Consider the following 26,650-nt stretch of genomic DNA (forward strand, 5'->3'; position numbering starts at 1 on the left):
TAGGCAGTCATGTTGTCAAGACTTTATGATCTTACCAGAAGACAAAGTCTCACAAAAAATTCCCATCTTTTGGTTCCCTCTTCCACAATGTTCCCTGAGTCTTAGATATAAGTTGATATCCACTAGGAATGGGCGAATTACAAGATTAACTTAGTAAGAAATGAAGTTAACAAATACATAATAAAAAGCTATAAACTATCATACCATAAATTCTAATAATCTTTGAAAGATGTTTATTGGCCTATTGACTAATATTTGGGCCTTTGAGGGATTTGACTGAATCTAGAATGTGAACTATTTCAAGCATTTTTTTCGTTTTATAAGACCAATGGAAACTAGAAGATGAAGATGGGAGACATGGACCTAAGATCTGTCAGTCAAACTCAAAGTTTACTGCTTATACTAAGAGAGCAATTCTTTCTGAAACCTCTTTAAGCTTATATAAACACACACACACACAGCTTCTTACCTCATTTATTGCTAGTATAAAATGTATGAAATGGCATGTTTCAGTTGATTTTTATAATACACAAAATAGCACTACTTTCCTTTAGAAAATAATATAAGTAAACAGAAAAAAATTCAAAGTTGTAAAAAGTTTCAGTTCACAACCTTTTAAAGTAATAGAGCTTTCAGTTATGAGTTCAGAAGTGAGTTATTATTTAAAAAGTCTGTAACTGTTCTAGATTACTGGTCACATTTTAAAAAGTGCATTTATCTGTTTTTAGAATTGTAGACATGACTAAATTACCCAGATTCTCAAAATACTTACGTTTGCAAGGCTGCATTGGTTGCATTGATGAGGTTTCTATCTGTTATCTTTTCCAGTATTAACAAGGCACTAGTTTCATGACCCTAAAATTGTGACAAATAGCTCTTAAAAAACAGCACCCAATTAAGAATAAACATATAAACTCAATCATCTCTAATATATGTACAAAATTGTATGCATCACAATCTTTCTAAGTTAATGTCTGAAATATTTATTAGAAATGGGAATAAGACAGGTTAATAATAGTTAAGTGTTAAGCTTGTGTTTTACAACCTAGTATGCCAACACCTCCCACCCCCATCCCTACCCAAGAAACTCAGTGTTAGTAATCATTAGATTTGGTCTGACCTCTATTCATTTTACTGAACTGGAAAAACTTAATTTCAATAGTAGCCATGAAAATACATCCTTAAAGTATATGTATATATATATATATATACCTTGCCGCAAGCCAAGTGAAGGGCGGTGTTTTTACTCTTATCTTGTAAAGTCAGATCTGCACTAGCACTGCTAACCAGCATCTCTGGGAGGGAAAAGTTCATCAATTATTATGTTTATGAACATTTTTCCTAGACTACCAATAACTCAGTATAAAGAAATAAATACATACAGCAAAAAAAAAAACCTTTTGAAAATAATTACAAAAAAAACCACTATAATACATAACAAACATCACATTACCCTATGATTATAAGAAACTTTTATGTTCTTGTGCAAATCAGATGGTAGCAACAATAATTAATATTTTAGGGTTAATAAATTTCATAGTGTTATATGCCCTGGATTTATAGGTTATATTTAAACCTCACACCAATATTTTGGTAGATGCTATCATTTTTCTCATTTCACAAGTGAAAGAAATGAGGAGGAGGTCACTTAAGATCTAGGACTCACACTCATGCAATCTGATTCCAGAGCCAGTGTTGTTACACCATGAGGTTAAAGCACCTTGATAAAGAAAACTTTTCAGTCAATAAAGGCAATGCTCCAAAATGAAAATATGGAATGGTGAGATAATTCAAGGAAGTCAGAAGGGCTGGGAATCTAAGTTACACACACAGAATAAAAAAAAAAAATAAAGCAACATAGCTTGTGCTTTACTACTTAGCCCAATTTCTCTTTTCTTATGGAGACACTATGTAGCCAAGGCTGACCTCATACTTGAGGCAGTCCTACTGCCTCAGCCTTCCCTAAACATTTTCTTTACCAACTGTATTGGTTTGTCCGTTCTCTGCAGCCATCATGAGGGGTGTTTTTCCACTAGAATCCACGGAATTGACTTGAGCATTATGGCTGAGCAGCAGCTGTAAACACTCTACATGGTCTGTGAAGGCAGCAGCATGGAGAGGAGTTCTGGGACACAGTGAAAATACAGAACAAAAGTTGAATGACACATACACTGGGAAAATTACTCCTTAATTTAGGGCAAAAAAAATTTCAAAGGTTTACATATTAGGTTATAAAAGTATTGCTAAGATACAAATCTCAATGGAACTCACAAATTTCTACTTTAGATATGTATACTTTATACAATCTAACTTAAACTACAATGCCTAATATAAGGATGAATTATAAAATACTATTAAAATACACTATATTGTTAAAGCAAACTTAAAACTTTACTCGCAAACTACTACTTATTACAATGGTTAGACTCTTCTTTAAGTCTTTAATCCAATTTAGAAAATAACTTTTTAAGCAATTTTCTTTGGGTTTAAAAATCATACTTTTTAAATTTTTAAATTAGGAATGTTTGTATTTTAAAATAAAATGACAAAAGAAAAAAAAAGAAATGCCCTATTAATGCAGAGAACTTAAGATTTTATAATAATTTACAATATCCGCAAAATTCTGTTTTCAGTTAGTTTTGAGTTCTCTGTAAGCACCCAAATAAAAGGTCAATAGTTAACAGTGTTTTCCTACCTTCCCTTTGAATCTGTGGCATTTACAATGCTGGCTCCTAAGGTATCGATAAGCATCTCAGCAGCACCTTCATTGTCATTGATCCTAGACAAGGTACAAGGTGATCAGTCTCAGAGTAATAGTGCTAAACACCCCAGGAAATTTGACTCACTATGTATGACTTTACTTACACAGCACAATGCAACGGACTGAAAGCATTTCCATCTATTTTCTGGAAAACATCCTGTTCTAACAGTAGTTCCACACACGTCTCATGACCTAATGGGAGCATAAGAACTAGATATTAAAATAGAAGAGATATACTTGCAACAATCTCAAATACACAGAAGTTTCTAGAAAGAGAACATGTAAAAACCCAGCTCCATCCCATCTCCACACTTTAAATCATAACCAGTGATCTCAATAGCTCTACAAAGTGCCTGCATACACGTATTTTTTCTTTTTACTCTTCAAATGGTATAGTTTGTTCTGTAACTTTCCTTTTCAATTAATAAACTGTACCATCTTTCTATAATAACAAGCACAGGATAATTTCTTAAAACACAGTATTGTGAAAAAGAAGAACTACACTGACTGCTGGGAGACGTAGGTAGATAGCTTTTTTAAAAAAAGCAAATTTAAAACAGAAACAAAAGAAAACACCCAACAATAAGTAAAAATAATAAATCCCAACCAAAACTTCAGATTTTGTTAGCCTAGGAGTTGGTTCCCAGGAAGCAAATTCAGGCTGTCAGGCTTAGTGGCAAGCATCTTTACTTGCTGTGAGACATGTTCAGGTCCCTCAAAAAGTTGCTCTTGTAAAGACTTTTAAACTTCTCGGGTCCCACTGACAATGCAATTATTATCAGTAGCTGTAACCCACAAGCCCTGAGACCAAGGGTTACAGACCCAATATCTGAGTTGGGTATGGAGTACTTATCTGCTATCTCCAGAGACCAGCACTGGGAAGAACTAAGGTGACAATCTCAGCATTTCTCTTAATATTTCAGAAACTTCTTTCTTTCTTTTTTGATTTTTGAGACAGGGTTTCATTGTGTAGCCCTGGCTGTCCTAGCTCTGTAGACCAGGCTGTCCTTAAACAGAGAGCCCCATTGCCTCAAGTGCTGGGTTTAAAGTTGTGCGTCACCACTGCCCAGCTCTGAAAGCTATTTCTGAGGATGCTTAAGGATGTCAAGAAAAGTTAATTAGCTTCTAAAAGGAATAAATGACATAATAAAAATACTCAAAATTATACAAGAAAATGACTCTATAATTTGAAATTCTGAACTTTAAAATTAGTTAAGTACAGAGCCAGTTCTTTTCTAAAAACTAGTCATCATTTCATTTTGAGAGAAAAGTTATTTTGATTTAATTAGAAAAATTCCATTTCTTAAAAATTTATGTGCATTGGTGGTTTGCCTGCACATATATCCTTGAGGGTGTCAGGTATCCTGGAATTGGAGTTACAGACAGTTGTGAGCTGCCATGTGGGTGCTGGGAATTGAACCCAGGTCCTCTGGAAGAATAGCCAGTCCTCTTAATTGCTGAGCCATCTCTCCAGCCCCTGAGTACTTCTATTTTTTTTTTTTTTTTTGTACAAAAGTTATTAATCAGAATAAAGCCATTTAATACATTCCACAAATTATAAAGCAGCCATTTGGCTAAAAATATGGCATTAATTTAATTTTAGACTGTAAGGTCTTTTATTGTATAAACTAACATATATTTCTTCCAGCTCAATTCTGACACTACAATTTTGCTTCTCTGAAAAAAAAATCAGACACACCTGTTTGTTCATTTGTTTGTTTAATGGCAACCAGGCATGCTCTTTGTGTAAATTCTGTTTCTTGTACAAAATGTACAAGATAAGAATTTTTTTCTTTTGAGACAGGATTTCTCTGTGTAACAGCACTGGCTGTCCTGAACTTGCTTTGTAAGACCAGGCTGTCCTCAAACTCACAGAGATCCACCTGCCTGCCTCTGCCTTTCAAATGCTGGGATTAAAGGTGTGCTCCACCATGGCCCGGCAAGGTAAGAAATGTGATGAAAGTGAACCTCCAAAAGACAAGTGAATGCTCTACCTTAGGAAATACACTTCTGTGTGACATGGTTTTTAATGGTTGTCATTGATAACATTTAAAAAAATCAGCCAATAAAAATTTTTGCCTTCACCAGGTTTTTATCTGATACTTAACCATTGTAGCAAGCCCAGTGAAGTGCTGTATACCCATGATTGTCTACTATGGCTGGATTTGCATCCATGGATGCTGCTGACTGCAAAAGGGCTCCAAGAACTCCAATGTGTCCACAGGCAGCTGACAAGTGTATAGGTGTCCGACCCCTGCTGTCCCGCAGTAAGCACTTAGCACCATGTTGAAGTAATGCATCTACACATTCTTCATGGCCTGTAACTGCCTGTAAAAATAATTTGGGTGCATTAAATCCATTATGTGGGGCACCATGGACCATCTTTAGTTAATTTAATTTTGGCTTACCCCTCTATGCAATGCTGTCCTTCCCCACTTATCTTTGGCATCTACATTTGCTCCTTTGTTCAGTAGTGAGTATACACAATCCGTGTGTCCATTGAGAACAGACAGCATAAGAGGTGTCCTGAATAGTAACAGAATTAAGTTTAGTGCTATCACTTACAAAACTCTATAAAACAACAATGATGTGATGGCTTATTTTCTATACATACACTTGTGATGCAACTTTGTTATGTATTTAAAAGAAAAACATACATACACACACACACACACACACACACAGTATTTTTCAGTTGCAACCTATGGCAAGTTTACTAAAATAGGGACAAAGTTTTAGAATATTTAATATTTTAACATCAATGTAAAGGCAAAGTCTAGTGGCAAATGCCTATAATTCCAATACTAAAAAGGGTGAAGTAGTAAGATTGTAGAATGGAGACTTGCCTGGGTTATATAATGAGATGTCTTTAAAAAAAAAAAAAGGTTAATTTAAAAATTATTAGAACTTACTGTCCATTTCCATCTTGAATATCTACTGCATTCTGTGGTTCTGCATTTCCTATTAATAATCGTAAGCATTCCGAATGACCATTTGTTGCTGTAAAGTAGTAATAATAATAATTTTAATATACACAATTAAAACAAAAATATCTTAGAGTAATCACATCTTTTATAATACAATTTTAGGACAATTTCACTGAATTCAATAAGCAGAAGAATTACTGCATGTACAAAGTAGGTTTTGCCCTGTTTCTGTTGTTAAGGGGCTCATAGATTCACACAGTAAGCAGAATGCATGTTGCCATCTATCCTTTCATCATCTCTCATGATAAAAGCATCCTCATTTTATTTAGTGTGCCACTAGGAGGAGTGACCTGTCTCCAGTTCAAGGGTCCAATCAAGTCAACCATGTTAGACTATGTCAGTCACAGACCAAGGCAATCATATTAATCTTATTTTCCTTTGACAGAGATTTGATGCTTGTTGAGTACAAGGTCCAGAGCCAATCAGTGAGATATTGAGAAGTCTAGGGAGCTTTTGGCAAATGATTTTAATTCGGATAATGAAAAGCCTTCTTTCTAAAATCCCAGTTGTGGATGTGACCCTATAAAGCAGCAGCAACCATCCTGTGACATAAATGCAAAACAAGAAGCAATAAAGAATCTGGTGAGTGCTCATTGACCCTGTGGGACTGTACCACACTTTAACAGGGGTGTTACTAAACCCACCAATTTAGGACACATTTGCTTGGGTGATTTATAGCTGAAAAGAATTCGAGATGGCACACACATAAAAAATGACATATATCTTACAAAGAAATGTTATTATAAGCCCAAAAGCCTTACTGGCAAACAGAAAAACAACCCCTCCTCCCATCTCAATAGGAGCTTTCAAAATATATCTCCTTCAAAATTCAGGTCCTAACTAATAAACTTGAAGTTATATGGAAATATGTAAGTGATGATATGGTACAGAAAGGAAAGCCTTCCCCTATTTCTAAGTCAAAAAAAAAAAAAAAAAAAAAGGGGGGGGGGATTAATGACGGAAAACTAGATGCCTAATTTTCTATAGTACTTTATTCTCTCTCTCTCTCTCTCTCTCTCTTTTTTTTTTTTTTTGAGACAAGATCTCATGTAGCCTAAGCAAGCCTCAAATTCATTGTTTATCAAAGAATGGCCCTGAATTCCTGATCTTTTTACTTCTACCTAAGTTCTGAGATACCTTTTTATACGGATCTGGGGATCTGGGGATGGAAATTCTGACCTTTTTGCTGAGGTTATAAGCATGCACTACCATTCCCTTTTTCATGTGGTACTGGAGCTGATGCCAGGGCTTCACAGATGCTAGGCATGCATTCTACTAGCTGAGCCAGCTCAGCCCAAGTCTTTCTACAGTACCTTTTTGTTTTTCAAGATGGATTTCTCTGTGTAACAGTCCTGGCTGTCCTGGAACTTACACTATAGACCAGGCTGGCCTCCAATGAGCTCTGCCTGCCTCTGCCTCCCAAGTGCTGGGATTAAAGGTGTACACCACAACCTTTCTATAGTACTTTTTAACCGTTGTATGAAATTCTAATAAGTTATAAAACTTTTTAACTCAAAACCACCCTCACTCAATACATATGTTGTTGCATTCTGGGAACAACGCTTAGCTTAGTAGTAAACAACTGTCAAAATACTTGGGGATAGTTCAAAGAGATCTACTCTGGCCTATTATTAGAAAGGTAATTAATTTTCATTCGGTACAAAGCATATACTGTGAAGATTTTGTGTTTCTAAGTTCAATAACCACAATACCACCATAGTATCATTTTGAGAAAAGAATGTTAACCTTCAGGGAGGTGGGCGAGGGGGAGGGACCTGTGCTTTTCCCATAACATAAAAGTAGTAAGATACTTCCTAAGAGAGCTCTGAATGTAAAAGATGTCTACAGAACCGTTTTTTTGGTTTTGTTTTTTTGTTTTTTTTTTGGGTGTGTGTGTGTGTGTGTGTGTGTGTGTGTGTGTGTGTGTGTGTGTTTTCTTCTCTCCTTTCTGATGGGTAGCACTTATGGTACATTATATGGCAGAGTGCCTCAGAGCTCTTTATCTTTCAAGAAGCATATGAATTAGACTGGTGGTTGCCTATACTCACTCCTAGCACTTGAGAGGAGGCTGGATACAGGAAAACTATATGAAGCAGTCATGGGCTATATACAGCAGAGTGCCCAAGTCAGTTTAGGGTGATGTCTTTAAAAAAAAGAGGAAGTAACAGTGATAACAAATACTCCACTTAAAGCTTAAAACTGGTTCTGTAAAATAATCTGTGGTTACAATATAATTTTGTAGACACAGATTTATGACTCTACTCACTTTTTCCTTCAAGATAAGGTTTCTCTGTGTAGCTGTGACTGTCCTGGAACTTGCTCTATAGACCAGGTTGGCCTCAGAGAGATCCTCCTGCCTCTGCCTCCCCTGGAATTAAAGGTGTGTGCCACCCCCCCCCCCCGGCTGATTCCACTCTTATAGAAAATAACTTCTAATTCATACTACTTGATAATTTCTACAAACATCTTTATTCAAGAATTTAAATGCTCATTAAAATATTTGTCCCTCAGCCTTGCCTGAATATCCAATAGTTTTTAAAAGCTGCTCTGGGAACAGAAGTGAGTGTTTTTTATATTTCTTCTAAATGTATCTTTCCCCAAACAATACAAGTCCAATCAAGTTATATATTTGAATGGGTTCTTAAGGATCATCCCATAAACACAAAAGTGAACTGAATCAGATCACGTAAGATTGGAACTAATAAAAACACTTGACCACTATTTTTCAATTGTACCAGTCTTAATGACTGTGAGTACTGAGCCTTATAGCAATTTTTATAAAGAATTGGGAAATTTGTGACTTCTATTGATATACTGCTGGTAATAAGTCATTTCTATGACTGTTCCCTTCCCCCTTGCCAGTCTTTTCCTACATACCAATAACTTAGTTATACATTCCTGCATTTTTTAGTACATTGGCAAAATTATGAAACTACTACTTGGCTTAGCTTTTACAGAAGTTAAAATTCTAAATTTTTTCTAAGTGTTTGATGCAGTACAACAGTAAAATAAGTAAAAATGACTTTTAGACTGGAAAGATGGCTCAGTAACTAAGAGAGCTTCTGCTTTTATAAAGAACCTAGGTTTGATTCATAACACCAACATGATGGCTAACAATCATCCACAAGTCCAGTTCGGGGGCGGGGGGGTTGGACATCTTTCTGGCACATATGTAGCACATACATATATATGCAGGTAAAACACTCATACACATGAAATTCAAATAAGTCTTAAAAATAAAAAGATTTATTTTTAAAACATTAATGGTTGCTATGAAAGTACATGTTAACCTAAACTTCCATTCAAAAGAAGTAAAACATACTTGGGAGGTAGAAGCAGGTGAATTCAAGGCCGGCCTGGTTTACAGAGCTAGTTCCAGAACAGCTAGGGCTATACAAAGAAACCCTGTCTCAAACACAAAACAAACAAACAAACAAAAAACCCAAAATAAAACAAATAAAAAGAAGTAAAAGAACACTGAACTATGGTGATAATCTAAATATTTTATTTCATGAACCCAATTCTAAAGGCATATGATTTCTTTTAAAATATTGCCTTTCCTTCAAAATACAATCATTTGACTACTTAACATAAAAATTAAATACAATTACCAGTAGTAGTATGAAAACGTACATTAAGATTATAAACGACATTTGGCATACCTGCTGCATGGATAGGTGTTCTCTTCAAAATGTAATCTTTTACGAGGATTGAAGCTCCCTGATTAATGAGTACATCCACACATTCAACATGGCCCTTAAATGCAGCAAGATCCAAGGGTGTTCTACCACTACTATTTCTTACATCAAGATCTAACAAAGACTGTACCAACACTTCCAGGGCTTGGTGATGACCATGATAGGCCTAGAAATAAAAATACATGTAAATTAAAAAAAAAATGCATATTTGACTGACTCCCCAAGTAGGTTTCTCTTTTTCTTGTGGTTCCAGGAATGGAAATTGCCAAGTAAGTAAGAGTAAGCAAGCTTTACCACTGAGTTAAATGAACAATACCCCACTACTTTGGAAATTGTAAAGTAAGCAAATTCAGTTTTTTACTGTTATATACATCTGAGATAATAACAATTTTTATACTGAGAAGACAGAAAGTTTTAATCATAGACATTTTTTCTTTGTAACAATCACCAACACTCCAATGACATCAGAAAGTGCGTGTGGCATGGCATCACTGGAAACTCTGGCTGTAAGGGAATAATATGGATGCTTTCCAGACAGCTCAGCTTAGAATCCAGACAGCAATGGCACATACACTTACACTGGACTACACGCTGCACAGGGAGGGAATAAAGCAATAAGCATCAAAGGATGATAAAGCAGTATTTCTTGTGCAAAAGGTTCACAAGATGAGCTGGTAAAATGGCTCAGTGTGTAACAGCACTTGTTATGCAACCTGGTGACTTAAAATACATTTAGGTGATGGACTGAAAATGGGGTTCAGAGTGTTCAGGGTGTCCACTCTAAAAGAAGGGAAAATAAGAGAAAGGTTGGCTTTGCTGATGTCTGTATTGGAAGTTTAATTATCTACAAGTTAAGGATAAAGTGAGTATAGACAAGAGAATTCTAATTTTAGGATCACACCCAATTTTATTTGGCAATATTAAGTGGAGGAACTCATGCTACTCCAAGAATGAGCTTTGAAGAATCTCATGGGACATACAGAAGCCAATATTTAGAAAAAATAAAGAGGAGAGAAAAAGAAGACTAAAAATTATGATGCTTTGTTAAAAGGCTCTTCTTCTCATCACTTCCTGTATAGGACTAAAGGAAAAAAAATCTATGTCTAGCAACAACATTAGGAAGAAAAAATACTTCCTTTAAAAAGCCTCACTCCAGTATTCCACTGTATCAGGCTGTCTGAAAACGTGAGTTTAAAATAATAAGAAAAAAACATTTCAACTAAATTTCTGAAAGGCTCTTAGGATTGGATATAAAAAGCTAAAATTGCAATATAATCAATTTCACTGAATTTAATCATTAAATTGCAAAACTATGTTCATTTCAGTTTAGAAAAACTGACACAGCAGCACTTACATAGCTAAGAGATGAAGCAACAGGAAATGCCCTTTGAAAACTGATTCAATACAAACTGCAGTGTGCACACATGCAAGCTCAAAAGTAAAGGAACAGCATAAGGATGAACTTTGGGGAAGTATGTTAAGTGAAATCAGACACTCAGAGAAAGACTATATAATTTCATTTTAATGTGGCATACAGGTTAGTCACATTCATGAAAATAGCTAGAGGGAGTGGAAATACACAGCTATTGTTCTAACAAATTTATAGTTTCAATTCTTAAGACACAAAAGTTCTAGAGATCTAACACTATTGAACAGTACTCTAAGAGCTTAAGAAAGTACATTTCAATTGGTATACATGGCTGTAATTGGAGCACATGAGAGGCTAAAATAAGGAACTGTGAGCTTAAGGCTAGCCTAGGCTTCAAAGCAAGACCCTGTGAGTAAGAAAGGAAAAGGAGGGAGTGAAGAACTTGTCAAATTGGGGAGCAGAAAAGTAACATCAGTTAAGTTAATAAGATAGTTCTATGACAGACTGCAAGACTTTCGAAAACCACTAAGTCAAGGAGGCTGGGAAATACTAAGTAAAACCCATCTTAGCTCTTCTGTACTGAAAGAATTTAGTTTTTAAACAGATCTGGGTAGAGGACTTTGATCAACAAGAGACCAGAATACATCCCTTGCTATTTATGTGACCTCTGGTGTTAAGAAAAGTAATTCAGTTAACATAATAACTAAAAGTTCAGTAATCCATTTATTTCTTTTTCATGTATTCTCCTTGCATGTGGTCAAACACTGACATAATGAATCAATCTTTTTCCTCTTGCTCCTCCTTGTTTTAGTGACTGGTATGCAGAGGAATCTGAAAATGAATGGAAATTATACAGCATGTACTCAAACTCTGTAACAATGAACAGGCAAAACAGCACTGACTCTATAATTAGCCAGCACCCATGGCCACGAGCAAGCCAACAATAGATGGAATTTACAAAAATTGTGTGGTGTATACAATCTGCTTACCAATTACAGTCCTTCTATTAGGGCAGCACATTTTAAGTTCATGTTAGAGTCAGATTCTCTCACTTACAAGCAGGGTTTGAGGGAGTCAAGGACTACCACTTAAAGGAAAGTGATTAGCAGATAGCCAAGGATGCACTAGAAAATTTTCTGGATTAAACAAGTTCTTAAAGTTTTAATTCATGATAATTACTATAACAATCAAATAAATGTCTAGGGTACTAGCTTGAGTCAACATAAGAGATCTGTAGTGAACCAGTACTGGCTTTGAAGGCAGTACTTACAGCCAAATGTAAAGGGCTTATTGTTGCTCTATTATCTGAATCACTCAGCATGTCTGTTCCCGACGTTTCCATTAACTGAAAAAAGGAGAGGTGTTAAAAAAATTGTTAGAAAGGATACTTTTAAATTAGTAGTGATCTCTCCACCCCTCACTTCATCTTAGATTATGGCAATAACTCAGCAAGCTCAAAGAACAGGATAAAAACAAAAGTATAATAAGAATCACTGACTACCAGACATTTAGGAAAACATTCTTCTATCAGGTAAATACCTCCCATTCCTGAACAGTCTTGTCACTTTGGTCTCAGGAATATTATGTAAAAACATGTTTAACCCTAGTTCTAGTGAGAATAAAGAAATACACTATTTTGAATGTTTGGGGGGAATCAATTAATACTTACAACATCCAAAGGAGTTTCACTTGCAATCTGAAATAAAATTGTACAAAGTTACTCATAAGCATTGATATATCAGACATCAATAAATGATATAGGGCTTTGTTAAGTTTCTGTTTTAAACCCATGTTTTCTCTACCTCCAGAAACGAAGTCTTTTATACAGATTAGTAGACAACTCATCTAGATACAAAGTCTAAAATTTTATTCTAAAGGTATCATAGTAACCTATGAAATTATGCATTATTTTTATAGTAGCACAGTAAATGGTATATTAAATATATTGACCTTCTTATATACCTCCCCTGAGTTTTATTTCCTATTGAAGGGAAACAATGTTTAATGTCCATGTATATAAATGAAGCTTTAACCAGAACAAGCTGTCACACAGGAGTGTATTTTAATTCATTCCTTCCCTTTCAGTTTGGCAAAGTAAATTTCTGAATAGTATGCACATTATAGGACAAGAACACAGTTTAAATTTAAGCTTCTTTGTAGAAGCAGCTTATCCTTTATTAAGAACTGGGCAATAAAAGGACCTTGAAGAGTTCTCTAAACATATGAGGAAAATAGCTTGAGGCTAGCCTTGCTATGTGTGACTGTCTCAAGAAACACACAATTTTAGGACCCTTTTCAGAGATTTATCTGTTGTTTGTTTTTGAAGAATCATCTCACTATGTTGTCCTAGACTCAAGACAGTGTCCTTCCTCGGCTTTCCTAGTAGGACTGCAGGGATGCACCACTGTGTCTGATTTCCCCTTCACATAGACAAATCTCACCGTAGCCCAGAGGCTTACAATATTCCTGCCTGCTTCTCAAGGACTAGGATTATAAGTATTTGCTACCACACTGGGGTCAGTGATTTTAATCTTTGTTCCTTTTCCAAAAGGAAAATAGAGAATGAGAGATATCTTACAGAAGAAGCAACAAGAATTTAAGAGGTAAATGGATTGTGAAAATGTTAAAGAACAAAACTAAATGTTTCCTGGACCATTTAGTCTCATTTAGTTATATCTAAACTAAAAACTCACACTAGTCCTGTCATGAGAATTCAGAAATCTTACCAGTTGAAGACACAGACGGTGACCATATGCAGCTGAGTAATGAACTGCATTGTATCCTTGCTTGTCCCGAATCCCAGGATTTGCATCATTTCTTAGTAAGTATTCCAGGCACCTATATACAATAACAGCAACATGAAAATTCAAAATTTTACTTTTAATTCCTTTATGTCACTGTGACTTGTTTGCTAAAGAAACTGTCTGACCTAAGCTAGGCAGGATAAGGCTAAGCAGGAGAACCAGACTAAGAGAATACTGGGAAGAAGGAGGAGGAACATCTCAAGGAGTTGCAAGGGGACGCCATGAGAGACTAGAGGCAGAACAACCAGGATGGGAAATATGTTCATGAAGTAAATGAGCCTTTGGGCAGCACACTGATTAATAGATGAGTTAATTTAAGTTATAAACCTTGAGTTATTCACAGAGGAAGGGCCTAGGCCTTGTCCCAAATGACTTGACAGATTTTGATGATCCCCTATGGAAGGCCTCCCTGGGGAGTGTATGGGGGATGGAATGGGGGGGGATCAGTGGGGATCATGGGAGAATGGGAGGGGGGGAGATGGAACTGGGATCGATATGTAAAATAAGATTGTTTCTAATTTAAAAGAAAATAAAATATTTGCCACCCCCCCCAGCAAAAAGGAAAAACAAAAAACAAAAAACAAAACAAAAAAAGAATAGCCATTTGGAATGAAAGCTGGAGCTTCACGTTGGATTTTATACTTTTAGCATTGAATATATTTTTATACACTTATCTACCTACATTTATTTACTTATTTGGGATGAGAATTCCCCACATAGATTTGACTATCCTGGAATTCTCTATGCAGACCAGGCTAGTCTGATCTTATAGATCTTCCTGTCTTTGCCTCCTACCACATCTATATTTTAAACCAACTATATTTCAAACAAATGACTAAATACTGGTAACTGTTCTCTTGCATAGTTTTTAATGCATGATTACATAATGTAAGTATTATATCCAAGATGTAATTGCTTATGTTTTTTGCTAATTTTGTCAGGCTTTTAATATAAAAGGGCTTGTTTACTTAACTATTTGGGGAAAAAGTGTAAATGACCATCAGTTTCATACAATAGGGCTATCATATGTCAGATACATTTGTACATAAGTTAGTAAGTCTATGGTCTTTATCACCATATTCTTAACTTGGTCTAAATCTCAAAACCTAAAATCTATTTTATTTAAATAGTACAGGCTAAATTATTGTATACAATTTTATGTAACTATAATACTATTGCTTTTGTACTTGATAAATCTTCAAGATATAAGGCTTTTAACAATATAAAACTCACAAAAGCTTTACCAACCTGGTATTTTCCAAACAGCAGCTGGTTTTGTAAGCTGTTAAGCCATATGCAACAAATTTGTAAACTATTATCTATTAACATTATACAGGATCATGTTTCTGATAATTCAAGCAGTGCTCTGTTAGGATTAAAATTGGTCTTGCTGCTAAAACTTGGCTGCAAAGGCTCTTTGAGTCCTGAGTGCCAACCTCACTCCCTCCTGTGAGATCACATCATATCATGGTCTGTTTGTAGATGCTATTTACTCATTTATATAATAAGGGTCGATATAAACTCATAAAATAGCCAGAATTAGGTTATAGTTCTTGATACCTTAGCTCTGTAGGTTTTAAAAAAAATATTTTTAATTATGTGTGTTTATGTGTAGGTGATGCACACTCTGGTGTTAACCCTTTTTAATTTATGCATATTTTCACAGGTGCAGGAGTACACACGTGTGTATACAGAGACCAGAGGAGGATACTTTGCCATTCTCTGCCTTATTCCTTTGATTTCTTACTGAATCTGGAGCTTGCTATTATTGTTCAGCTAGGTTGCTGGCCAGCAAGCTCTACTGATCCACCTGTCTCTGCCTTCCACCTTCAGTGATGATTTTGGTGCATGTAGCCATGTCTAACTTTTTACATGGGTGCTAGGGATCCTAATTCAGGTTCTTATGCTTGCATACCAAGTATTCTTACCTACAAACCACAAACCCATTTCTGTAGCTTCTAACCCTTACTCTGTTAATGCGGAGGCCTCTCAGGAATTACTTTGAGAACTTTTATACATTATGATACTCCCAATGGTAGCAAGGAATTACCTGATAATCTGAGTTCAATCATCTGTTCCCCAAGTAGAAGGAACATAGACTTCAAAAAATTATCTTGATATACATATATAGACTGTGGCATGTGTGTCCATTACCTACATATACATCATAATACATATTCACAATAATAATAAAACTTTTGTGTGTGTACACACATGTGTATGGTCGTGCATGTCATAGGAGGTATGTGGGAGTCAGAAGACAACCTTGGGTGTCAGACCTCACTCCAGGGATTCTTTTGTATCTAACTCCCATTCACAAGGTACAAGTGTTAAAATTTCAGATGTCTACTACTAATCTGAATCTATATAGCTTCTGAGGTCCTCAACTTGGAGAGATCAAGCGCTTCATTTACTGAGTCATCTCCCCAGCCTGAATTAAAAAGGATAAAAAAGTGAAAAAAAAAAGGATAGATTATTATGTTAAATGTAACGTCCCAGAACTTTTTTTTGGAACTTTCCATATGAATCATTATTCTTTCTAAGATTTTTTTTTTTTTTTTTTTACTTTTTGCTGACTCAGACATATGGAGAACACTAGAAACATTGAAGATGTAATCTACTGTCTTTACTGAGTTTATTTTAGTTCAGGGAGAAAAATTATACTGAAGCACTCAAATGGAACTAGTAATGGGATTTCTTACACCAGTTTATAATCCTTTTCTTCTCACTCATCATTCTTGACCAACATTTACTTGGCCTGCTATCTAATAATATTTATTTAATACTTCTACACTATAGGTCAATTTCAGCATTCTGGAGGCAGAGGCAGGTAGATCTCTGAGTTTGAGGCCAACCTGGTCTACAGAGGGAATTCCAGGTTGGCCAGGGCTACACAGAAAACCCCTGTAATGAAAAGACAAGCAACCAAAAAGTAAACAAAACACTTTTAAGAGGAATGAGAAAAGGACCATCTTCTACCAGATTTTCCAAGTAAGGGCCAGATAGTTGGGAGACAGGATTTAATAATAATTATGAAATGTCTTTATAAACTGTAGATTCAGGGAATAATAAAAATGTAAAAAGGAAATACAGATTTGCAGTAAAACAGTCCCCATATAAAGATGTCAATGTATAGAAATAATAATCCTCTTCTTCTACCCACATGGTACTTACTTGCCATCTGTGTCTGATGTAGCTGCATAGTGCAGGGGTGTACAGCCTCTTTCATCAAGGTCATTCACACTTGCTCCTGATCCCACAAGAGCAAACAGGCACTGGTAATTGCAATTGGCAGCAGCATAGTGCAGTGGAGATCTTTTGTGAGCAAATTAACACAGGAAACATAAAAGCCAGGAGCATACATTTGTAAACATAAGCATAGCTGACTCTTGTTCCACACATTTAGTTACAGTACAGTCCTAAGTCAATCAGAACCTTTATATTCTGCTTAGACACCTAAAGTTTTTCATTTTAATAAAGTTTGCCTTACACTAACAAAATCACCCCACATTCCATGAATCAAGTAATAAAAGCAAAGAAGAAAAACACAGATGCACACAGGAGTGGTCATTATCAACTCCACACAGGCCTCAGTAGTAATACTGGAGTTCTCAAGCATAAACTAGAAAGTCTTACAGACTTCCTATTCAGAATAATCCTAGCTAATTTCTCTCTGATTACTAAACATGGGAGAAACTATTTCAGGATGATAAAACAAGATAATTCTATGATTTCATTAAATGAAAAACAAAAATTATGGTAAGTTCAGTCAGAGTTCCTTACAGTGTATTTCCCCCCCCCTCTAATACATTTATCAAGAAAATGATAGCACAGCATTTTTTGTCTTATTGGATAATATTATAGTGTTTTTTTTTGTTTATTAGTTTGGGACAGGGTCTCACTATGTAGCCAGGGATAGAACTCTCACAAAGAGATTTTTTTTTTTAAAAAAAATGCAGTCAACCCTAGGAAGACAAAGCTTTTAAACTCATATTAGAATGTGCTTCAAAAATCCTCTTCACTTACTTGTTTCATGGAATATACAAGTTACTACAAATAAAAGAATTAGCTTTAAATTTTATTTTGTGGACCATTTGTTCCTTCTATTAGTACATTTATGAACTCAGTCAATTCTTCATTAGTTTTCTTCTAATTTCTTCCTACCATACAATTCCTTATTTTTCATCTGCATTGGTACTATACCACATGCACCAATACAAACCCACACATTTCCTTCTGATTTACACCCTTCCTAACACAGTCTTACATAGTTTTTACCTGCTGACATATATTGCTTATACTGTCACCTACATCTTTCAAACAAATTCAAACTGCATTTAATTCATTCCTTAATGCTTTTAATGTACTTTGTATGGATAATCATGCTATAAGTAGGAATAGAAAGTAATAGGAGCTTCAAGTGCTATTACTACAAATGCTAGTGGCAATAAAGCTAGACAATGGGATTTTGTCCTTTTACAGCTGCTTTCCTGCAGATTGGGTTATATGGATGTGCATAAAAGAGGGAGGGAAAAAGACATATAGATTTGTAACCTACTTTTCCTTTTAATAGTGGGAAGTAGGTATGCATAGTAGGAACTTTCACAAAAGAAAGACTTGGAAAAATCATAGGTACTAGGAATTTTTTGAAGGTACTTTGGGTACAACGGAGTCTTAAATTTCTATGCCTTAATTATGGAAAGAGGACAATTAATATCAAGGATAGGGATGGAGCTAGAAAAATGGCTCAGCAGTTAAGAGCACTGGCTGCTTTTCCAGAAGTCCTGGGTTCAATGCTCAGCCCTCACATGATGAGATCACAATGATCTGTAACTCCGGTTCCAGATGTTTCTCTTTTGGCCTCCATGAGAGTATAAACAGGCAAAACACCTACAAACATAAATAAATTCTAGCTGGGCAGTGGTGGCACTCACCTTTAATCCCAGCACTCAAGAGGCAGAAGCAGGCAGATCTCTAAGTTTGACACCACCCTATTCTACAGAGTGAGTTCCAGACAGGTAGGGCTACACAGAGAAATCTTGTCCTGGGGTGGGGGGAAAGGGGGGGGGGGAATCCCCAGGAAAACAAAAACAAATAAATTCTTTAAAAAGGGGGAGGGGGAATTGTAGGGGGTTGGAGGTAGCTAGGACTGTAGGAAGAACCCAATTAAAAGATGGGGTTGAGAACAAACACTTAAACCCACGGACTTTAGCTGGCTGGTGAACACCTGTGATTTTTCTTTTCCTTTTGGCAGTGCCAGGGATCCCATCCAATCCTATGCATTTGGGGAAGATAAGCCCTAACCCTAGCTCTACGCCAGACTCAACTAATCATGATTACAACTCAAAATGTGCTGTGTGACACATAAAGTTAAATTTCAGAAGACAGTTAAAGGGCAAGCAAGCCATTAAGTAAGCAAATTTAACCTAGCTTTAAATAAGAGTTGAATCATAGATTACCTCCCAAACTTATCCTTTTTGTTGAAGTCGGCACCAGTATTCAGCAGAAGGTTTAGGCATTCCAAATTTCTAGTCAGGAAAAAAAAAAAGTTCAAAAGTATAATTATCAATGATTTTATAACAAAATTAGCACACTTAAATAAGCATTAAGTGCTTATTTTAAAATAAAGATTTTTAAAATAATTAAAATGAAATGAAAATAACAACAAAAAAAATTCCTTTACCCTTAAAACACATAAGTCAACTTCTTCCAGTGTCTCCTTTACTATATTTATTCAGAATGAATCTTAATTAAAATTGTAAGACATGCTCACATGTTTATTAACCCTAACAACTTTGTGTATTATAATGAAAACCATGCCTGCTGCCTTTCTGTAAGCAAGTTACACACAGAATAGGTTTTAACTGAAGTGTCCTCTGGTGGCCTTAGCAGAACAAGGGAGTGAGTCTCATGTGCTCTCAATTCAGCTCTGTAACTTAAGATTTGCTAGGTGGCATTCTTGGTTCAGCACACTTGCTCTTTGAAGTAACAGGGAAATATTAAGGAATTATCATTAGAAATAAAGTGCTCACAAAAATGCCCTTTTTTGATAAATAATGAATCAAATGAAATAATACAAATCTAAGTTATCAGAAGCATTAAGGTAACAGAATGCTTTCAGAGACCAGGAGTTCTGGTATTAAGTAGAACTAACTGACTGGATTTCCCTACAGGGCTTCTTAAAACTTAATCCAAACAAGAGGGGTATCGTGTGCCTATAGTACCAGCACTTCAAAGGCAGAGGTTGGAGACTGAGTGTTATGCCAGCTTTGGCTATATAGAAAAACACACACACACACACACACACACACACACACACACACACACACACACACACACACAAAATGTAAATAAAATTTAGTCTAAAATATTCTAATCAAAATATTTCTTCTTCTGAGCCAAGACATAAGTATATTATCAATCTTTTTTCCTCTGAAGATACAATTTTTAAAGTACCATTTACAGCAGAGTACTATTTAGAACACTCACAATACTTTTACTATTTTGAACGTTCTCATCACCCCATAAACATTTTTGTTTAGGGATTATTTTCTCTTATAAAAAGTTAACATTCCTTTTGTAGGTTTGTTCTTGCCTACTTAATGCTTATGACTTAGCTGAAAGAAGGTGGGGAGGGGGGAGTGATTTTTGCTAATCCGGACTATCTTTTATTAAACTCCAGCTATGTTTCAATTTCTATGTTGTGGGGACTCAGAACTAATTAAGAGGAACAAAGAGATAGTCTCCATAACTGGTGTCTGTCTTTCTCTCTTTGTAATGAACCCAGGTATTCTTGGGATACTAAGTGTATACTCTAACAGTGACTTCCATAAAAGAAATAAAACTGATATTAACATACCCTCCAGCTGCAGCTGCATGTAGACAGGTCCTGCCAAAATCATCTGGGGTATCTATGTCAAATCCTGTAAGAATCAATATATACCTTTTCTCTTATGTAATACTATAGATGTATTACTTTGTATTAAGATAGTATTATCAAAAATAACAAATATCACATTGTTCTTTTCAATCCCAAACAAACCTATATATTCTTATTAAACACAAAAAGAATAAAGAAAAAAACACTAGTAATGCACAATATGACAAATAATTACACTAAAGGTCTGGCAATTTTATAAGTGCTATATTGCTTGTTTGAAAGGCTATGCGAGGAGTGATGGCTCACACCTTCAGTCTCATCATCCCAGCTGCACAGAAGAGTACAGCAGGAGGATCGCTTGAATCTTGGCTAGCCTTGACAATATGGTATAAAACCTGTCACAAGCAAGCAAGCAAACAAAACCACTCTAATGATAATATTCAATAAGAAAAGTAAATGAATAACAGACACAAACAGAATCCGTAACATCATGAGGTGTAAAGGATCAGTCATAAAATTGTGTTAGGTAATTCTATAGAAATTGAATGAATGGTGACTAAGATACCACATTACAGCATTTCTTTTATAGAAATTAAAGATGTTCCACAATGGATACAATTTATGGTTATATACCCACATGAACATATTAAAAATACTGAACTGTATACATTCAATAAGTGATTTTATAAGTATATAGCAAACAAATAACTCAATAAAGCATTTTAGCTAGGCCTGATGGTTTACACACACTTATCATCTGAGCACTTGGGAAGCAGAAACAGGACAATTGCAAGTTTAAGGTCAGTCTGGGCTTTACAGACTCTCTACTCATCATCTCCCTCCCTTCCAAAAACAGACATGTACTTTATTCCATGTGGCTATTATTAATACTGGGGAGAGATTTTCATACTCCTTTTCATGCAAAGTGGGATGGACAGTTTCATATTAATACTTATCGATACATATTTAAATAAAACAACCATATCAAGTTACTCACATAAAAATGTATTACACACACACCAACAAAAATACCCCACAAAACCTCAACAAGTATCTGTCTCACTCTATAATATTTTCACTGAAACCTCATTAATTTATTTCAGTAATCATGAGTGTTAACATTTAAGTTTCTTATATGCTGAGATATAAGAAGTAATTTAAAAGCAATTAAATCCTATATAGTCAATAATTCATTGCACTTAAGGATCATAGTTTGCAGTAATACTAACAAGAATCCATGCCAAGTATATAATTACAGCATTTTAAGCTATGCATGGATAACTTCATTCATTACTTCTAAGATATACACATTATAACTTTTAACTCTTAAAATGAAGACCCAAACCAATGAAATATGCCAACGAAGGTAGTTTGCTTCTAGGACAAATTAAAAAGGACAAGTTAAGAAGACTACCATCACTGGATAGAAGCTGCTGTATAGACACTTCACATTCCATGTTACCAACTAATAATTGTAAGAATAAAGCATTTCTCCAATCACAAAGAAGGAGAGGTAAAGAGGGAGGAAGGACAAGAGAAAGTGTGAGCAACTGGTGTAAAGGTTCCACTTACCCGAAGAAAGAAGTTTCCTACAGCAGTCCGAAAAACCACTTAAGGCTGCCAAATGGAGTGGAAACATTCCATGTATACCACGCCTTAAATAGGACAGAAACTTTGTTAAACACACACAAAAAAATAATATAAATATATTATAAAAAAGTAAAAATTAGTTGAATAGAAATCTCTTAATACTTTGGAGAAAAATCTGGCCAGTCATTGAAAAGTGCTATAACTAACTACCCAACTATATTTTCCCAAAGCTTATCTTTCTAACCTCAGCACTACCTCCAATATAGACTCATTGTCTATTTTATCTTTTGGTTTTCTGAGACAGGGCTTCTTTCTATAGCCCTAGCTCAAGAGATTAAAGGTGTGCACCACCACCCAGCATGACTCATTGTGTATTTGTGAGGTCTACATTCTAAATGTCGAATGCTCAGCATCACCTTTGGGTTATATTATTGACATCTTTTTCCCTAACCAAAATATTTCTAGGTATTTATTTGCTCAGGGAGCAAAACTTCTTCCCTATCTCACCTCAACTTTTAAAGCTATTTATGTAAGGAGTTATGCTCAAGAATGTTCATCTCAGTCATTTTGTAATGGTGAAAGTTTGAAAGCAACTTGATTGTAAATAAGGAGAATACCGTATGTATCTTTATGCAGTAAAATGAAATCCCCTAAAATAAACTAGATCTATAGATTTCAAAAATCAACAACAGTAAACATTTTATAGCATATGATGATCTATGAATATATAAAAAGTTTACAATTTGTTCATTAATACATATAAAATGACATAGGAATTAGAAATACCAATTTAGATATATGGTCTTGACTTTCACAGAATATATACAAAATAATTCATATTTTAAAAATTCATAGGGCAACTTTAGTATGTATGGGGTTAGGGGCAGGGACCCCACTGTATCAGCAACTAGGGCCTCCCTGAGCTTTGCACAGCACAATTTGGAACCTCTGTCTATAGAGGGTTCAAGAAATGCATTAGGTATGTACAATTTTTGTAACTTCTAGACCGAAAACAAAGGGATCATAAAAGTTAAATTTCTTATCCAAATAGTGTATTATTTATGGTGTAGAAAAAAGGAACAGAAATATGAAAACATGGCAAACTGGCTAATCAAACAAAATTATACATGAAATATATGAAATCTACCAGTGTCAAAATAAAAGGTAAGAAAAAAGCAAACAAGCCAATCAATTACTACAATGTTGAAGATAAAACCCTGGAAATGTCTAGAAAGCTCCAGTACATTGGCTTCTGTCCCTCCAAGACAACCATCACCACCTCAAGTACTACTTACTTTGCAGTATCAGCACCACTAGTAATAAGAGTGTTGATTAGCAGTTCATGGCCATACCGAGCTGCTATGTGCAAAGGGGTGTTTCCATTCTTATCTTCACAGTCAATTATAGCTCCTAGGATAAAGGACATAGTGTCAAGTTATGTACAGATTGGCCAATACTGTAAATGCAATGTAATAGAAAATGCTGTTTAAGCATAAACTAATGGATAAGCAATTCTAACTTGACTTCATTCACAGCATATTTATTGGAGTTATCAACTGCTTATTTTAAAACAGATTTGAGCATAGGATTTAAACATTTTAAACTAATAGAAGAGCTCTACAATGCAATGAGTCTAAAGACTCCCAGGCTAAAGACACTGCTTTAAAGTAGCACTTTACAGTAACCCTGTGCTTCATGCAATAGACTGCTCATACACAGTACTTTATAAATCTTTGGATCATAAATTTATTATTACTAATATTATTTCCCCTTTGCTGAGCTCTAGCAACAGAAGCTTACAAAGGTGTTCTTGGGGAGATGGTTCAGGGAGTAAAATGCCTGCTATTAAACGTGAGGAATAGAACTCATGTAAAGTTGGGTATGGGAGTGCCCGTCTGTATAAGTCAAATGCCCAAATGAAGAGTTAGGAGGTGGGAATGAAAGAATCCCCAGAAGCCCGTGGGCCAACCAGTCTGCAGTTAACATCATAAAACTCTATCTTAAACAAGGTAGAAGGACTAACATCTGAGGCTGTCCTCTGATCTCCACATGTATACTATAGCATATGTATGCCTTTCTTAGACATATATTCTCATACATGTTCACTATATATCTACATAGATTTTGTTTTGTTTTGAAAGCCATCAAGGGGCTGGAGAGATGGCTCATTGGTTAATAGCACAGGATATTCTTCCAGAAGGCCTAGGTTCACTTCCCAGCACCTATATCAAAGTTTACAATAGTCTTTAACTTGAGTCCCAGGGAATCTGATATCCTCTCCTGCCATCGTGGGCTCTACATGCATGTGGAGCACTGACATACATTCAGGCAAATATTCCTTCATGTACATAAAAATAAAATCTTAAAAAGAACAACAGAATCTTCAATAAAGATTACATATTAAGGGCTATTAACAAACAGTCTTTTAGAACATGGACTGAGAAGCACAGATTTATATTAACAGCCATAAAATTTAATTTTAATTTACCCAGTTTAATTTACCCAGTAATAATTTAAATAGAAGAGAATAAAGTTCAGAAAGTAAATTAAAAACCTAAAAAGAGTTCATTCCAAAGCATTCAAACAGGGAAAAATGAAAAATACACTTAAGCACACATTAGTAGAAAGGCAGTTTCCAAATTACCAATATTGGGGGGGGGGGGGGAAGAGAAAGGTCAACACTAAATGCTATAGAAATAAAGTTCATAGCGGGCCAGGTGGTGTGTAAGGGTGTGCGGTAAGAGGATCGTGAATTCAAGGCAAGCAAAATCTATGCAGGGAGGTCCTCCCCTCCAGTCTACTCAAAAGAGAAGAAATGAAATTAATAATTCAGAAGGATAAAAATAACTATGATGACATATATTCATGCTATTTTATCCTCTGCTGATTTTCAAAAATCTTAATAGTATATACACTAGTATGGCAATTCCACAGTGCCATTCACTTCCTTTTTGGTCAAACAAAACAAAACAAAAACAATAACAACAAAAAAAACAAACCCAACTACATTGAAGAAATAAAAGAAACAGAAATACTTTTTACCACTCTGGATAATGGTTTGTGATCTGGAGAATCTACCGTGCAGAGCAGTCATGTGTAGTGGGGTTTTCCCATCTTTACTCTGAAATAATGGAACAACAACAACAAAATGTCTAATTACTATGTTGTACCAGATTATGCATTCCTCAACTGTATTTTAGATCTTACATAAATTTTATAAATATTACTCAATTATCAAGTCTTCCAGAGGCAAATCAGCTTTCTAAAGTATGAACTGGCTTTTTATTTCTTAGCATGTATATCAAATCATAAACACATAAAATTCCCCATGCTTACAATTTACACAAGTCCTGTATGGCATTGTAAAGCATAATCTTAACAGTCCTATTCTACAGGTAGGAAAATTAAAACAGGATATGGAATGATCCAACCAAGGGCACCATAATCTCAGGTGGCGGTGTAGTTGTGATGTGCTTGCCAAGTCAAACATCCAAACTCACCTTGCACCAATGTTTTTAGTTTATGAAATCCAGAAACCTCCCATCTGTATTTACTATGTCCCTTACATTGCCTTAATTTGTTTGTAATTACTTGTAATCAATAATGTTAGTTATCTTCTTGAATTGTTTAAGGTAATCAGACTGGTTGGCTGTGTATTTCTATAGTTCAGAAGAAATACCAAATGCGAAAAACAATGTCTAACTGATGGGATATTATTTTCTTTCTTGTGGTGAGTTGAACTATACAGAAGAAACTGTCTTGTTCTCCTAATCATTCAGCACTATTCAGTATGCCTTCTGTACAAGTATTATAACAAATGTTCCAAATTTGTATTAACCATGTGAAACTTTTCATGCTATATGGACAGAAATAGTTATTGAGGTCTTTGATTCTATAATTGGCCTACCTTGTTTTAGGACAGGGTTATACCATGTCACCTAAAATTCATTACATATCCCAGAATGGCTTTGAACTTCTGATCCTCCCATCTCAGCCTCCTAAGTGCTAGATTATAGGGATGCACTACCATGCCCAGCTTGTTCCTTTAATTTTATTTTTTTTTGGGGGGGAAGCATAAACTATCTAGTAACCCCAAGGATTTTCTAATATTCTGGAGGTACTGGAAGAAAGGATGAGAAAGCATGTATGCAGACTCCAGAACCACAGCAATATTAGTCAATAAATTTCAGCTCAGACTGTTGAGACAAGAATTTAGACAAATTGTCTAACTTTCTTGAGCCTTTCCTTCTTCAACTGAAAATGAGGATATTATTATCTAGACTTTATAGGTCTGCTACACACTCTAAATATAACCACCTTTGGAAATCACTTACATAGTGTACTTGTTTTATTCGGTATTTTATTCCTTTAACCAGAAGAGGGGGAAAGCATGACGGTATTTAACAAAACATTCTAGTTTCATGTTTTCAAAAATGTTTACTAAGTGGCAAATTCCAACTCAGTGTTAATATTTACATCCCTTTCTTTTGTAGACAAAAAGCAAAGCAAATAAAATAATGAAAATAGGATTCATAATACAGTGAAATTTGAAAGATATGAC

At 35.2% G+C, this 26,650-nt stretch overlaps 1 protein-coding gene across 5 annotated transcripts in view; it reads right to left on the reverse strand.

The window, feature by feature from the left end:
* Nucleotides 1-26,650, reverse strand: part of Ankrd28 (ankyrin repeat domain 28) — a 132,691-nt gene that overhangs the window by 3,724 nt on the left and 102,317 nt on the right. For all 5 annotated transcript variants that reach the window (XM_051177852.1, XM_051177854.1, XM_051177853.1 and 2 more), the window contains 18 exons: nt 25,132-25,210; nt 23,385-23,499; nt 22,072-22,154; nt 20,479-20,542; nt 19,079-19,147; nt 16,794-16,934; nt 13,542-13,653; nt 12,485-12,511; nt 12,086-12,160; nt 9,411-9,612; nt 5,674-5,761; nt 5,170-5,287; nt 4,870-5,089; nt 2,866-2,953; nt 2,696-2,779; nt 1,980-2,125; nt 1,213-1,295; nt 773-855 (listed from right to left, as the gene is read on the reverse strand). In XM_051177852.1, the coding sequence (XP_051033809.1) occupies nt 773-855; nt 1,213-1,295; nt 1,980-2,125; nt 2,696-2,779; nt 2,866-2,953; nt 4,870-5,089; nt 5,170-5,287; nt 5,674-5,761; nt 9,411-9,612; nt 12,086-12,160; nt 12,485-12,511; nt 13,542-13,653; nt 16,794-16,934; nt 19,079-19,147; nt 20,479-20,542; nt 22,072-22,154; nt 23,385-23,499; nt 25,132-25,210 (1,877 nt within the window). The remainder of the gene's footprint in view (nt 1-772; nt 856-1,212; nt 1,296-1,979; nt 2,126-2,695; nt 2,780-2,865; nt 2,954-4,869; nt 5,090-5,169; nt 5,288-5,673; nt 5,762-9,410; nt 9,613-12,085; nt 12,161-12,484; nt 12,512-13,541; nt 13,654-16,793; nt 16,935-19,078; nt 19,148-20,478; nt 20,543-22,071; nt 22,155-23,384; nt 23,500-25,131; nt 25,211-26,650) is intronic.

This window comes from Phodopus roborovskii, unplaced genomic scaffold (genome assembly GCF_943737965.1).
Source record: "Phodopus roborovskii unplaced genomic scaffold, PHOROB, whole genome shotgun sequence".
NCBI lineage: Eukaryota > Metazoa > Chordata > Mammalia > Rodentia > Cricetidae > Phodopus > Phodopus roborovskii.